The sequence below is a fragment of the Arvicanthis niloticus genome, chromosome 17 (genome assembly GCF_011762505.2).
Source record: "Arvicanthis niloticus isolate mArvNil1 chromosome 17, mArvNil1.pat.X, whole genome shotgun sequence".
Lineage (NCBI taxonomy): Eukaryota > Metazoa > Chordata > Mammalia > Rodentia > Muridae > Arvicanthis > Arvicanthis niloticus.
The window spans coordinates 55,552,271-55,567,770 of NC_047674.1; the positions used below are offsets into that span (position 1 = coordinate 55,552,271).

A 15,500-nucleotide genomic window follows, 5' to 3' on the forward strand; every position below is an offset into this window, starting at 1 on the left:
GTGCTGCTGCCCGTGCCTTTAAGCTGGGTCTTCTTTTTCCAAGATAGTTCCTACAAACATCCCCCATGCCAACCTGCTCTAGACAGTCTCATTGAGGCTCTAACCAGGCGATTCTACGTTCTGTCAAGTAGACAAGAAAGCTAGCCACCTGCTGTATGAGTCTCTCATTGGTCCGGAACTATAAAAAAAAATTATTCTAGCTAGCCCATATAAAAGACACAAAATCCTGGTATATTATGTATAAGCTGTAAGCCTAGATTGGGCAGGTTGTGAGCTGTCTTAACTTACATTCCAGGCATATGTCCCTGTTACTTGCTGTTTGAATCTAGAAGAATTATCTCTGCTCCATCAGTCCGCCCTCGGGGACATTTCACTCGGGCATGTGCTGTGGTCCGCCTCCTCTCAAGGCTGGCTTCTCCTCTCCTCATCTCTCCTGAGACCTGTCCTGATCCTCAAGTCCTGCCTCTCTCTCCTGCCCAATCACAGGCTCTAGCCTTTATTAACCAATTAATTTTAAATTGGGAGGCGCTGTTTACATAGCACCACTCAGGGTAAGTGAGGATCTGCTCATGGTGGGGGTAACCAGATCTTGGGGGCCAGTATTTAACATTTGAATACATTGCAGCACCAGACCAACCCTGACATGGAGCTGCAGCATGCATGGCAGGGTACTTGGCCCTTGAGTCACCTCCTTTCCCACCCCGCCCTCTCTCTGATGTTATTGTTTGTTTCTTTTCTGAGACAGGATTTCTCTATGTAGTCCTGGCTGTCCCAGAACTCACTCTGTAGACCAGGCTATCCTCCAACTCAGAGATCAGCCTGCCTCTGCCCACCACCACCTGGCTTGAGTCACCTCCTTTCTCAGAGAGTGCACCAGATTGCAGCTACATTCTACTACAGCCAGTTTTTGTTTTTGCTTTTTTTTTTTTTTAAACAAGTGTTGAGCAGGGCGGTGGTGGCGCACGCCTTTAATCCCAGCACTTGGGAGGCAGAGGAAGGCAGATTTCTGAGTTCGAGGCCAGCCTGGTCTACAGAGTGAGTTCCAGGACAGCCAGGGCTACACAGAGAAACCCTGTCTTGAAAAACCAAAAAAAACCAAACAACAACAAAAAACAAAAACAAACAAACAAAAAAACAAGTGTTGATTTTTTTAAAGATACATTTATTTTATTTTTTTATGAGTACACTGTAGCTGTTTTCAGACACACCAGAAGAGGGCCTCAGATCCCATTACAGATGGTTATGAGCCACCATGTGGTTCCTGGGAATTGAACTCAGGACCTCTGGAAGAGCAGTCAGTGCCCTTAACCGCTGAGCCATCTCTCAGCCCTATTTTTTTTTTTTAATCACTACCATTTTAGGAATTTTACAGTGTTTATTTAGTCCCTCTGAGTGTATAACCTTTTCTAACTAACCCTAATATATGGGCCAGTTGTTGGAACTGTATAAATAATTCCCTAGAACCTTCTAGAGATTGGTCACATTTGTTTCCCAATCCCTCTTATTTAAAAAAAAAAAAAATGTTTTAAACTGTATTTTATTTCCTTCTGAACTTTTCAAGACCTGAGACATGGTGTCCTTTTATCCCCAAGTCCTCCCTGGACATACTGCCTAAGGATAGAAACTTCAGTAACACTCAAGAATGTAGTGTTGATAAAATACTGTTATCTGGGAAGCTGTTTACAGCCAGTGACTGCCAACTGTCCCTGACCGATCTCCGTGGCACACCCTCCGGACTCCAGGATTATACAGAGCCTGTACATGCATCTCTCCTCTTTGAGTGTGTGTGCCTGTGTGTGTGTGCGTGTTTGTGTCTGTCTGTCTGAATGTCTGTCTGTCTGTCTGGGGTGGCGGGGAGGCTACACGCACAGGTGCACTTGCCACAGGATATGTGTAGAAGTCAGAGGCCAACCTTGGGTGTTGCTCTTCACCTTCTGCTGGTTTGAGACAGGGTCTCTTGTTTCACTGTGCCAGGCCAGCTGGCCTGGACACTTCCCCGTCCAGGGACTCTCATCTCACCATAGGAGTGCTGCCATTACAGGCACTATGGCTTCCACCTTTACATGGGCTCTAGGGATTGGAACTCATGCTTACACAGCAAGCTCTTTCCCCACTGCGCCCTCTCACCATCCCTGGACCCTCTCTTCTTCATGAGGATTTGCCTCAGCTCCCAGAGTCTGAGAAGGATGGCGAGACACTGGGCCACCTTGAGCATGATGCCCTACAAACTTGCACTGTCCACGCTGAACTGATCACCATCCAGGCCCCGTGCTCTTGATCCCAGAAGTCCGGGTCCCATACCAAAGGAGGAAACTCCCCGTCTGTTTTTCTGAGGCCGAGATTCAGATAAGTTCTCCAGTGTGCTGGACGCGGCTGCTAAGAGCCAAAGCAGTGATGTATGAGAAGAAAACGCAGGGGCTTGGGCAGACTGGGACTGCTTGGGAGATACTGGAGGAACGAGGCTGAGGCTGGACTACCGGGGGTTCCTTGTGTCAGGGGAGATACTAAGGAGCCAGCCCAAGCCTGAGCTGCTATTGCCAAGTCACGCTCTAAGGACAGGCTTCCGTGCTGCGGTCTGGGGTGGCTGGCTTGTTTGCAGTGTTTTAGGATCAAACGGCTGGGTGTTGTAGTATACACCTATAATCCTGCACTCGAGGCTTTGGCAGGAGTTTGAGGCCACCTATAGATTGAAACCCTGAAAATCCAGGGTTCATCCCCAGCACCTCAAAACAAGCAAGCAGGCTGGGTTGTAGTGCACAACTTTAATCCCAGCACTTGGGAGGCAGAGGCAGGTGGAGCTCTGAGTTTGAAGCTAGCCTGGTCTACATGGGGAGTTCCAGGACAGCCAGGGCTACACAGAGAAACCCTGTCTCGAAAAACCAAAAGGAAGCAAGGATGGAAAGGGAGAGAGAGAGGAGAGAGAGAGAAGGAAGGAGGGAGGAAGGGGGGGACCTGCAGGTGGCTTTGATGGTTTGTAGCTTCTTGCCTTTGCTGGGGGGGGGGAGGCATTAGAGGATAATGGCCTGGGGTTGCATTACCTTTGTGGATCTATTTTCTGTCGAAAGAGCATTTTGCTTTCATTTATATGTGTGCCTCCTAGTGTCTGCATTTTATGTGAAGAAAATGGGTTTCATAGATACATAGAAAAGGAGGAGTTGGGGTCTGGAGGGATGGCTTGCCAGTTAAGAGCACTAGTTTTTGCAGAGGACCTGGGTTCAGGTCCAGCCTCTGCATGGCTGCTCACACTCATCTGTACTCAGGATCTAATCCCCTCTCCTGCTCTTTGGAGGCACTAGGCATGCGCATGGCATTCAGGGTGCAGTGCTGAGACAGGGGGATTGTGAATGTGAGTGAGACCTTGTTTTCAAGCACTGTCTCCACCCTAACCTGTCACCGCCTGCCTAGGGTCACACTGCCGACAAGGCTGAGCACAAACAGGACCCGAGACTTTTGATGCTAAGTCTCAAGCCTTTCTGATTTCCAGTTATGCTTCAGAGAGTCAGCCGAGCTCTCAACCCTGGCCCCCATCACACCAGAGAGAGCGTCTTCAGTGATGGTTATTAGCAATTTCCATTCGTGTGGTGCTTCTCAGAAGGTCTGGGGAGACTCCTTTGCTGGGCAGAGACAGAGTCAGCACAGAACATGTATGTCACTGAAGTAGATAAGACAGAATGTACTTTAAGGTTAGTCTAACGCCAGAATTGTTTACGAGTATGAAAAGGATGTAGCTGCCACAGATTACCAGAAAGGCTCTGAGGGTCCTGGGAACCAAGGTCTGATCCAGAGTGTCTACCTTCCTAAGCCCCTAAGGCTGGGGGTTAACAACATCAGGCCACCAGTAACAACTGGACTTTCTGTGTTTAATTTGAGGATGCCTTAAGACCTGGTAGGTCTGTGGACACCAAGAAGTCCCCCAGTTTCATCGGAAGAAATAAAGAATTATCTAGAGCTGAGTGTATCAGCACGCGCCTTTAATTCCAGCAGCACTCAGAAGGCCGAGGCAGGCAAAACTCTGTGAGTTCAAGGCCAGTCTGGTCCTCACAGTAAGTTCCAGAACAGCTAGGCTACATAAAGCATAGAGAGACCTTGTCTCAAAAAAGAGCATCTAGAGGGGCAGGAGAGATGCTCAAGAGAATTTGCTCAGCCGGGCAGTGGTGGCGCACGCCTTTAATCCCAGCACTTGGGAGGCAGAGGCAGGCGGATTTCTGAGTTCTAGGCCAGCCTGGTCTACAGAGTGAGTTCCAGGACAGCCAGGACTACACAGAGAAACCCTGTCTCGAAAAAAACCAAAAAAAGAGAATTTGTTCCTCTTATAAAGAGCATGGTGATTCATAACCACTATAATTCCAGTTCCTGGGGGATCTAACACCTTCGTCTGACCTTCAAGGACTCCTGCAGACATACAGTGTATATATACACACACACACACACACACACACACACACACACACACAATCCCTATGCATTGTAGAGCGGGAACAAAAGCTTTCTGGAGGCTCACTGGTATCCAGCATGACCTACTTGGCCAGCTCCAGTCCAGTCTCAAAAACAAAGGTGGATGATTCCAGAGGGATATTTCAGGTTGACTTGTATTCTATACACACATACATACATACATACACACACACACAGAGGCCAGCACACATATATATATATATAATATACATAAAAAGAACTACCGAGAAAGCAGACAAAGGTGCTTGCCTTATGAATGGAGAGGGCGAAGTGGGCGGTACAGGGGACTTCTGGAGAGTTGAGCCTTGCCTGGGTGGTTCAGGATAGCAGCATGTTAGTAGGGCCTGGCTTGCATAGGGGACAGGTGGCTCCTCTGTAACATTAGGAACATTTATTGACTTCTCTGTGCCATGAGCCCAGTGCTTTCTGGACATTACCTCGTTAGATGGTGTCTTAGTTAGGGTTTCATTGCTGTCAAGAGACACCATGACCATGGCAGCTCTTATAATGGAAAACAATGAATTGGGACTGGCTTACGGTTTCAGAGGTTCAGTCCTTTATCTTCATGGTGAGAAACACCATGAAGCATGCAAGCAGACTAGCATGCAAGGAAGAGGAGCTGAGAGTTAGTTCTACATCTTGATCCACAGGCAGCAGGAGACTTCCCCACAAGGCCTACTTATGAGCATATGAGACCTCAGATCCCAACCCCATAGTCGCACACCTCCTAATAGTGCCGCTGCCCATGGACCAAGCATTCAAACACAGGCGTCTGTGGGGGCTGTTCCTATTCAAACCATCACAGGTGGGTGCATGGGTACCTTCCGGCTTTAGCACAAGTTCACAGGTAGAGCTAACAGACAGGGAGGGTTGAAGTATTTTCTCAGTCCTGTGGCTAGGTAGCAGGGCTGGTCACATTGAGCCCGTTTACAAGGGGCAGCTCCGCTAGTCCTTAAAGGAAGGGCCGTGGTGACGCGCAATGCCCAGGACCGGGGTCCGGCAGTGCCAGCTGTAGCTGTATGTTTTAAGTTACCTCTGAGACATTTCCGGTTATCCATTTCCTCATCCGGTACATACAGGGGACATCTTTCTCATCACATGGTGACTGAGATGGTTTTAAACAGAACACAGGGAGCATTCTCAGTATTATAGAAATTGATGAGAGGTGCACCGGGACTTGGCTCGGCTGGCAGAGCACTGCACAGAGCCCTGGGTTTAATCTGCGGTACCACAAGGGCCAGGTGTGGTGGTGACAGCTGCAGTCCCAGCACTGGGGAGGCGAAGGCAGGAAAACCAGAAGTTCAAGGTCATCTTCAACTACATAGTGACTCTAAGGCCAAGGATGGTGGCTTGAAGAAAGGAAATGAAGAAGGAGAGAGACAGCTTGCCCAACTCCAGTCCCAGGAGGAATGCAGACTGTGGCGTGGGAGGGAGACGGTCAGACTAGAACGTAAGCTGGTGGGCTTGGGGACCAGAGGTCAGGCCACTGAGACCCCTGAGAAGCACGTGCAGTGCTTGGCCGAGCTCCCAAATGGCAGGTGTGTGCACTTTGTTGATCTATGGAAATGTGTTTGGGGGAGGGGGCGCAGATAGAATGCAAAATAGACTCACCAACGGACAGCTGTGCAAACACTGCTCGGTTCAGGTTGGAGCTCAGAGGCTCTGCAGGCTCATGGAGCCCTGCTTTGACACTCAGTTACCCGACGAAAATCCGGAGTCAACTGGAGGCTAGGATGAGGGTGCTTTTGGCACTGCAGGGTTCTTTGTGTTAGGTTTGGGAACCGGTTCCAGGAGCTGGTTCTCTCCTTCCATTCTGGGTCCCAGAGACCAGCTCAGCTCAGCTCAGCTCAGCTCAGCTCAGGCCATCAGCCTTGGCAGCAAGCGCTTTTACCCCCACCAGCCTTCATTCGGTTTTTTGATGGTTTTGTTGTTGTTGTTGGATTTGGTTTTGTTTTGACAGGGTCTCACTGTAGCCTGAAACTCATGATGTAGACCAGGATGGCCCTGAGTATGTGGTAGCGTGCCTGGCTCCTTGGCTTGCTTTTAATTGAGATTTTTATTCATATGTCCTCATCTTTGCTGATTCTGTATTTGTAGATTTGATCTGTAACTAACATTGTGCTTGTGGTTGTTCTCGTATGTGCACAGATCAGTGGACAATTTGAATGGGAGCCCAAAGCATACATTTCTAGCTGAGGGAAGAAAAAAAAAAAAAAACAAACAGGATACTTGGTGTTGTTTTTTGTTTGTTTCACAAAGTCTCACCTAGCACATGATGGCCTCAAACTCACTATGTGGCTGGGGATGTCCTTGAACTTCTGATCCTGCCCTGAGTGCTGAGATTCCAGGCATACCCCACCACACACAGTTTTTACCCTGCCTGGGCTCGAACTCAGGGCTTTGTCTACACTACAAAGCAAACATTCTACCAACTGAAATATAGCCCCAACCCAGATTCACTTTTAAAATTCACTCTTGGGGCTGGAGAGATGGTTTATCAGTTAAGAGCAGTTGCTGCTCTTACAGAGGACAGATTCAGTTCCCAGCCCCCACATGCTCATTCCCTCTGTGTGTGACTCTGGTTTGCCTTCATCTGGCCTCGGTGGGCGCTGCACAGATAATTAATCTAAAATAAATTGAGTTCACACGAAGTTTTATCGATACTACCATCCCTGCAGTTTCTTCAGTAATACAAGACTCACAGCCAGGGTTTGAGAAGCCTGTTCATCTCTCTATGTCCCCTGGTCTCTTTCAGAATGCCCAGGAGAACCATGGGCTGGCTGTGCCCACCCCGTCTGTCCCAGAAGATTTTGCAGACAAAGAAGTAGGAGGTAAGAGAACTCTGATCTTGTGACTTCTTCTTTTCCTCCCTGCTTGGGCCCTGAATTTAAAACAAAACAAACAAGCAAACATCTCCCCAGCTGGAGGCAAAGCCTCTTGGTTACTGGTCAAGGTGGATGAAAATAGTGGGCCTGGTAGAGCCATCACTGGCTAACAGCCATTTTTAGAGATGGGGAAAGGGGCGGGCCCAGGTCACAGCAGGATAGAAGGCCTCAGGAAGACCTCTGAGAGGACAGTCCTCTGATTAGCTCTTGTCGCTGAGACACCTGACCTGCTTGAGAACAGCGGTGCCAGCTCTAGAGGACTCAAAGTATGGGACGGATGTGAGCCACTTAGTGAAACTAGGCAGGTGACGCCCGGTGTGACTCTGAGCAAAGGTTCCTGAGAACTGCTCGGCTCAGTCACCACTTTCCTGCCCCTCCCCCACCGCTGCCAAAGGGCATTTCCTTAGCTAGCCCAGGCAGGTTTTCACCCCAGGGTCTGCACTGTAGCCCACTCCCCCTATCCCTCTGCTCCAAGGTCACCTTCCCAGTGGGCCTTCCTAATTAAATGGCACCTCTCAGCACCCCTCCCCTGCTGTTTTTATTACTGCCTTCTCCGTGGTAATGATTTACTAGTTTATGGAATTATCGGGTTGACCCCTTATGCAGTAAGCTTCAGGGGCAGAGTATAGAGCCAGTGGAGGGGTGTGTGGAGGCCAGAGGTCAACATTACCTAGCATGAGCAAGGCCTAGGAATTGATCTCTAGAACCCCTCTGTATCTTTTGTTTATTGCTGTCGGGACACGGGGTGCTCCAATTCAGGTCCCCAGCATCACACAGATAGGAGGAGCCTTCCTAGGCAGCCCTGCTCTGGGCTCGCTGCCCTCTCCTAAGCACTCTGAGGAGAGAAAAGGGAAGACAAGCATGGCAGAGGGAGGTGGACTCTTCAGGGGCTGGGGCACACAAGAGAAGCATGTGGCTGCTGTCCAGGTGTCCAGCTCTGTAGCCACATTGCCCTGGCTACCTTCCTTCCTTTCCACCATCCCTCAGTCCAAACACTCCGCTGCAGGGGTTCTAAACGCCGCCATGGGTATTGGTAGACTGGGGTCTCCCAAAAGAAAGAGTTACCTGTTTGTGCAGACTGGGTTTAGGATGAAAGGGCTGGAACTAGTGTTTCCCTTGGCCAACCCGTCTCCCTGTGCCAGGCACAGAGACCAGCTTTGGGTGGGAAAGGTGAGCCATCAAATCTGAGCTGAGTTCAGCCTCCAGAACCCACATGGTGGAAGAAGAGGACTTTTTCCCATAAGTCCTTAGTCCACTACAGGTATGCCATGGTACCTGCCCCACCCCCACCCCCACCCCACCCCACCCCCGTACACACACACACACACACTAAAGAAAGAAACAGAAGCAACGTTTCAAGAGAGAGAGAGAGAGACAGAGCCAGACAGCGAGAGCGAGACAGAGCGACTGGCTCAGCTCCTTATCTCTGCCTCCTCCTTTCAGGTACCGGCACACTAGTGAACGGCAACCTCCGCCTGTACAGCTCTGTGGGTGACCTGAGGCCGGTACACTACGATCTGGACTCTTCCATCCCCCCACCTCCCCCAGGCCCAGCCCCAGGGCCACCCCAGGACACTTCACAGCCTCCAGGAGAGTCCCCTCCACCACCACCTCCTATTCCTCCTCCTCCTCCCCCTCCCCTGCTGGTGGAACCCCCACCCCCACCCAGCACAGCCCCACCTCCACCCCCAGCGTTAGACACCTTATCCCCACCCTCCACACCCACCCCTCCTGACTTCATCCCCCCTGCCCCACCATCTGCTTTCCTGAACCCCCCTCCACCTTCTTCGCCAGCCCCAGGACCCCCAGCTCCAGTCTCTCTTCATACAACTGGAACTCCTCGCCTCTTCCCCACTGGGGCTATTATCAAGTGGAAATCAGAAGTAGCACTCAATGGCAGGCATCCAGAGGACCCCAGAACCAGCCCCCCCAAAAGCCCTGCTGAACTAAAGAGGAGCCCCATAGGGCCTAGCCCAGAACCCCACCTCACCTTCCCCAGGTCACCGAAGGTGCCTCCCCCAACCCCAGTCAGGACCTCATCTATCCCAGTTCAGGAAGCACCAGGAGCTTCTCCAGAGGAGGAGGAAGCCACCCAGAAGAGCTCCGCCCACCTCCCACCGCCTCCCAGTTTCAATGTCCGCCCTGCATCTCAGGTTTACCCCGAGCAGTCCAGAGAGCCCAGGCTCGAGACACCGGGCAGCCCACGGCTCAGGCAGTCTGAGCCCCAGACAAATGGACAAGCTGGAGCTCCACCCCCAGCTCCTCCCTTACCTCCACCGGCTCCCCCACTTCCTCTGCCAGCATCCTCCCTGCCTCCAGCTGCTCCTCCTTTGCCCTCTACTGAGCAGGCAGCCCCTCCATCTTCTGGATTTATGAAGACCTCCAAATCCAGCTCACCTGCTCTCAACCCCAAACCCAACCCCCCTAGTGTGGAGGACACAGCCTCTGCAGAGCCTGTTGACTGGAGAGACCCCCGGCAGATGGAAAAGCTTCGAAGTGAGCTGGCAGCCTATCTGTGTGGGTCCAGGAAAGAGGATCGGTCACTCAGCCACAGGCCAGTCCCTACGGTGGCCTTGAAGGACAAGAACAAGAAGAGTAGCAGCCCATCAGAGGAGGGAGCTCCTCCAAGCCTGCCTGAGAAGATACACCCCTGTGCTCCTGAGAAGAGCCCCTCCAGGAGCAGCTTGCCAGAGAGAGAAGCCACCAGCAGCCCAGCCCTACCCCCTGTGGACTACATGCCCCAGGATGCTCCAGCCCCCAGTGTCAGGCAGATCCGGAATAAGCTAGAGGCTCGGTTTGCCTCCTCGGCTGAGAAGGAAGCCAAACCCAACGTAGCATCTCTGCCCCCCAAACCCCAGCTAGAAGAGGGAAGAGCCTTTGAAAACGGGACTGATAAGGGCAGATTCCATAAGCCTGCCACCAAGAATCCACCCCAGCCATCTACCACCCCTCTGCCTGCCCCAACACTCCAGTCCAAGGTTGTACCTGGTCCAGCAACACCACCCAAAGTCACACCTAAGCCAGCCACACCACTCAAGCCTACACCTGGGCAGGCCATACCACCTAAGGCCTCACCTGGGCTAACCTTACCACTCAAGCCTACACCTGGACAGACCACACCACCCAAGAACACACCTGGGCAGACCACACCACCCAAGAACACACCTGGGCAGACCACACCACCCAAGAACACACCTGGGCAGACCACACCACCCAAGGACACACCTGGGCAGGCCACACCACCCAAAGATGCACCTGGGCAGGCCATGTTACTCAAGGAAGCACCCGGGCTGTCTACCCAACCCTCTCAGCTGATGGCAGAGAAGGACCTTGCCTCTGTAAGGCAGAGAGAAAAGCCAGAATCTCAAGAAAACACAGTGGCTACCCAACTGTCCACAGATGGCGCCCTCTCTCCTCCAGCTATTCCACCAAAGTTGTCTACCGGTGGAGAAGAGGCGCCATTTCTCTACAGACCCCATCGCAGCCAGAATAGCCACAACCGAGGGGTTGCTGTAGTGACTCCCACTCGGGCCAGAGGGGAGACTACAGACTCAGGGGATCTAGTGGACGAAAAGGAGCTCCAACACCATCCAGACAAACCTCTCACCCCAGTCCAGCCAGCTGACCAACTCCTCAGACACCCAGTGACCGGGGAAGTGGTAGAGCAGGGTTCCCCAATGGCCCTGCTCCTCGCAGCCAGACAGAGGGCACAGAAGACTAGGGCTGGAGGGACTGCGATTGGACGGTCCTCTTTGCCAGGGAGTCTCCGTGACCATAGCAACCAACCAGAGGCCAGCTCTGACAGCATCTTTTACAGAGGTAGCCGGCCTAACTCCTTCATTGTGGTCCCTAAGGTGCCCAGTGAGACAGAGGACTCCCAGCTGATTGCAGCACGGCCCACTGGGCCCAGTCAGTGGAAGCCCCAGCAGGGACGAGACACACAAGGCTCAGAGCCAACCTACAGGCATGGGTGGACCAAGGCCGAATCCCCAGCCCCTGTGGCCCGGGAAAGACCAGCTCCCTCAAGCTTACTCCAGGGCCGCGCCCTCCCCAAGTCCTTCTCTTCTCCGCCCTCTCCTTCCTACAAGAGGGAAGAAGAGGAGGAGGAGTTCAGCTTTGATATCATTCCTCCGCCGCCAGAGTTCAGCAATGACCCCGAACCTCCGGCCCTTGGGCAGCAGCAGCAGGGCCATCGCGGGTCCCCACCCAGGAACAACTTCTCTGATTTGGGGCAGTCCCGGAGTCCCAATCCGGCTCCTGGCTTCTCGCGCTTCCCGGGGATTCAATACTCCGAGCTCGGGGGTCTGGATCGCTTCTCGGGCAGCGGACGATCGCTCATCAAGAAACGCCTGTACGTCGGGGAGCCCCATCGCAACCCCGGGACGCCCCGTGGCTCTACTGGCCGCAGCCTGAGCTCCCCTAACTGCTTCGGACCGCAGCCGGGAGGACCTGAGATGCGACGGGTCAACTCTGGGGGCCGAGCGGCCCCCGGTGGCCTGCAAGCACGGAGGCTGTCGCTGGAGGGCGCCCGGGGTGCGGCCGAGGTCAAGTACAAGACGCCCGGCGGAGGCGGTGGTAGTGGCAGCAAAGCTGGGGGTTATGGCTTTGTCCCTGCCAAAGGCAGCAGGTGAGCTGGGTTCTCTTAAGATGGAAGGCTCTCTGGACCTGCGTGAACAGAGTTGATGTCAAGGCCATGGGCCGTCGCCTGCAGCTTACTAAGAAGTGAGGAAGGCCCAGATACCTGGAGAGTGTGCTGTTGGCCAGTCCCTTCCTTCCCAGCACCTCTCTTCACCCACCTCATCCTCTGGGGTTTCAGGGCTTCAAATCAGTGTAGACGAAAGGGAGACCTAGTGGCCCCGGGTGGAAAGACAGATCCAGACCCAGGCTGAGAGCAAAGGAATTTGAGTGAGCAGAGGGTACCAAAAGGGTGTTCTGAGGTTCCACTCTGGAGATCAGAAATCCAGCACATTGCATTTTAAATTGCTCTGCTCTGGGGAGGGCGGTGGAGTGAGGACCGACCAGCTGCCTGTGAATCTTCACCTCTCTGCTCTCCACTCCTTCCAGGTCTCCTCACCGCAACACTCACTATGGAAGCCCCATCAATACGTTCACAGTGAGGCCTGGGACCCGCCATCCCATCTCCTACGCCTACCCTGGGACCCATCGGAAAACCACTTCCTGAGCCACGTGGTTCACTCGGCTGACTTCCAGGGGTTGGATCTGGGCAGTTGTTTTGCGGGGGGTGGGAAGTCGCTCAAGGTATTATAGGTCCCAGCTCAGACACCACTGAGAGCCTTTGTTCTGGAAGACAGACAGACAGACAGACAGACAGACAGACAGACATATCTGTCTCTGAAAGTACCAAGGGACAGCTTGGCTAGGGACTGTTGGCAGCTGGGGATGGGAGGAGGGAGACTGAGGAGGAGCTTTCTGGGCCCTGTTTTTACTATCTGGTACTGTCTGTGTTAGCAAGGTTTATTGGAACCCAGGGGGTTACAGTTTGCCTGTCAGAACCTCATAAAGGACAGTGGAGGTTGTCTTTAACCTCTACCTGTTACACTGAACAGGTAATGGCTGGCCTTCCTAGCCACTTGGAGGTAAGTTCAAGACCATTTGCACAACACAGGGCTCTGCATCAGAAGCCTTATGCACCAGCCAGGGCCAAGCAGGGTCATTGCTCCTTGGCGCTTACTCACAAGGAGGCCATGAGAATGGGAGATGGAAGATGAAGGCTTGCTTTTCCATTCAGGCCCATGAAGTCCTGGTTCAAGGGATTGGGCCCAAGGAGCTACAAGGTCTAGGAAGTATATAGAACATTGGAGAGAGGTCTTGTAAGGTCAAGGTAGTCTGCTAGGGCCAGTTCAGAGCAAGGGAGACTTGTCAATCGGGTGACCATTTGTCCTCTGCCTGCGTGGTCCAGGGTTATACCAGTGAACTGGAATATATGTATAATATATTCTAATATGTGTTTGTGTGTTATGTCAAATAGAGCAGGAACAATAGTTCTTCAGGTGGGGAATGGCTGGACCTGGGACCAGATCAGGGCAGATGGGAAAGGAAGGGCAGAGCAGGGGTAGACAAGAGGAAGCCCTCTCTGGGGCTTCGTGACCCGTGGTACCAGCTGCAGTACCAGGTGGCTGGGACAGCAGGTGAACCATTTCAAGTAAAGATCGTGTGGAGACGGCTGCCACTCAGGTGGCTCGGGCCGGCTAACAGCTTCACTGTGCTCACAAAGCCAAGCCCAGCAACACAACACTGGTCTATAAATGTGTTTTCCCTCAGTAGGGTTTTAGAAGAGTTTGCTAATTCATCTGCTGCTTTGAGGAGAAGAGTGGGGTGTGGTCTCCCGGCAGGGGCGTGCTCTGGGGTGGATGGAGAAGCACTTGGTCTCACTGGACACGGGAAATAAATAGCCAGTTTGGACTGGCCTCTGCTCTGCAGCTGTAGATTGGTGACTTAAATCTCCCCAGGCATATTATGGGATGCTCGGAGTGCTGAACTGGACAGTGCCAAGCACGGGGACCAGGCCCAGAGGTGAAGTCACATGGTAAAGCAACTGTCCTTAACCAAGTCTCTCTGGTTGCCTGAACCTCAGATTCTTCTCCTGGATAGTAACCGTGCCTCATCAATGTTGATGAATGGAGACAGCCCTGTGTTCCTTCTGGGCAACCCTGACAACGTGGTTTGTGTCCTGGGCCAGGCCATAGTCTAAAGCCTGGCATGGTACAGAGCTAGAATCCCAGCACTGAGAAAGTGCAGGCAGGAGCATACAGTCTAAGGCCAGCCTTGGCTACAGGAGACCCCACCTCAAACTGAAACAAACAAACAAACAAAAACACAGGAATTGGGAACAGAAGTAAAAATAATTACAGCTTAAAAGAGGTCAGATGTTAGAATAGGAAAAGAGAATACAGCAGCTGGAGGCTGGCCCAGCTGATAAGGTGCTTGCCTACAAGCTGAATGCAGCCCCAGGGTAGAGCGATGGCTCCCCCATGAAGCGCTTGCCTTATAAACACAATCCCCAGAGCCCACATTAAAACACTATGCTTGGTGCTAGCTTGTAATCCTGGCACCAAGACAGGGATCTGGCCACATGCCCTCACCCTAGTCTTTAAGACCCAGTGAGGGAACCAGTCTCAAGGTAGACAACCTTCCTGGGGGTTATGCCTGAGGCTGCCCTCCAGATTTCACACACACATGCCGATAAAAAGGGGCACACACAAGCCACGCATGGTGTTACACGACTTTAATCCCAGCACTAGGAGGAAGAAGAGGCAGGTGATCTCTGTGAGTTCAAGGCTAGCCTGGTCTATATAGCAAATTCCCGGACAGACAGGACTGTCAAAAAACAAACAAACAAACAAAAAACGGAGCACATAGAAATGTTGAATATTATTTTTTTTTTTTAAAATGCCGGTGAGATGACCCTGGAGTAAAGGCAAGCTTGCTGGTCTGGCAACCCGAGTTCAGACCCAGGGATCTGCATGGTGGGAGGTGAGAACTGACTCCAGCAAGTTGTCCTCTGACTTCTACATGGTTTTCTCTACTCACATGCACAAAATATTAAAACACAAAAGGCTGGTTGTGGTCGTGCAGGTATACACCTTTGATCCCAGCAACTGGGAGGCAGAGGCAGGAACTCTCTGAGTTCAAGGCCAGCCTGGTCTACATAGTGAGACTATCTCAATAATAATAATAATAATAATAATAATAATGACTGGGGATGTGGTTTAGTGATAGGTACATTGGTTTCCATCTCTAGCAAGCTAGGAAACTGAAACAGGAGGATCACTATGAGTTCAAGGCCAGTTTGGGATATATAGAGAAACCCTGTATCCTATAAAAATGCAGTAGGGATAGAACCCCATGTGGTGTTGCTAGGGTGTATAAAACACTGGGCTCCATCCAAACTGCGATCCTCTTACATTATGGTTAGCTCACCGTAATTCCCATAAAACCATGTCTTTCCACCCCCTGACCTGTTGGGCATGCTCTGCAGAGCTGTTTCTGACCACCACACCTCCTCTGCCTTAGTTTTCTTCAGAAGGGGAAACTGAACCAGAGAGGTCATCTCAAGATGTGTTGGGGAAAGAGATACATTTTCTCCTTGGAGATTTTAGGGGAGTCTTGGGGTGATGCAGCCAGCAGGCAAGGTTTCCA

The 15,500-nt window shown here is 52.0% G+C and overlaps 2 protein-coding genes across 3 annotated transcripts in view; one reads left to right on the forward strand and one right to left on the reverse strand.

Moving 5' to 3' along the window:
• Positions 1 to 13,780, forward strand: part of C17H6orf132 (chromosome 17 C6orf132 homolog) — a 38,199-nt gene extending 24,419 nt beyond the window's left edge. The window contains exons 3-5 of the mRNA XM_034521697.2: positions 7,211 to 7,286; positions 8,784 to 11,967; positions 12,405 to 13,780. Coding sequence (XP_034377588.1) covers positions 7,211 to 7,286; positions 8,784 to 11,967; positions 12,405 to 12,522 — 3,378 coding nt within the window. The 3' untranslated portion in view covers positions 12,523 to 13,780. The remainder of the gene's footprint in view (positions 1 to 7,210; positions 7,287 to 8,783; positions 11,968 to 12,404) is intronic.
• The window catches only part of Taf8 (TATA-box binding protein associated factor 8), a 47,064-nt gene that overhangs the window by 1,486 nt on the left and 30,078 nt on the right, over positions 1 to 15,500 (reverse strand). The window contains exon 10 of one of the 2 annotated variants that reach the window (XM_076915330.1): positions 1,168 to 6,647. The exons of the other annotated variant lie outside the window; for it this stretch is intronic. Within the exon in view, the coding sequence (XP_076771445.1) occupies positions 6,644 to 6,647 (4 nt within the window). The 3' untranslated portion in view covers positions 1,168 to 6,643. Of the gene's footprint in view, positions 1 to 1,167; positions 6,648 to 15,500 lie in introns of those variants that run through there. 2 annotated transcript variants of the gene reach the window in all.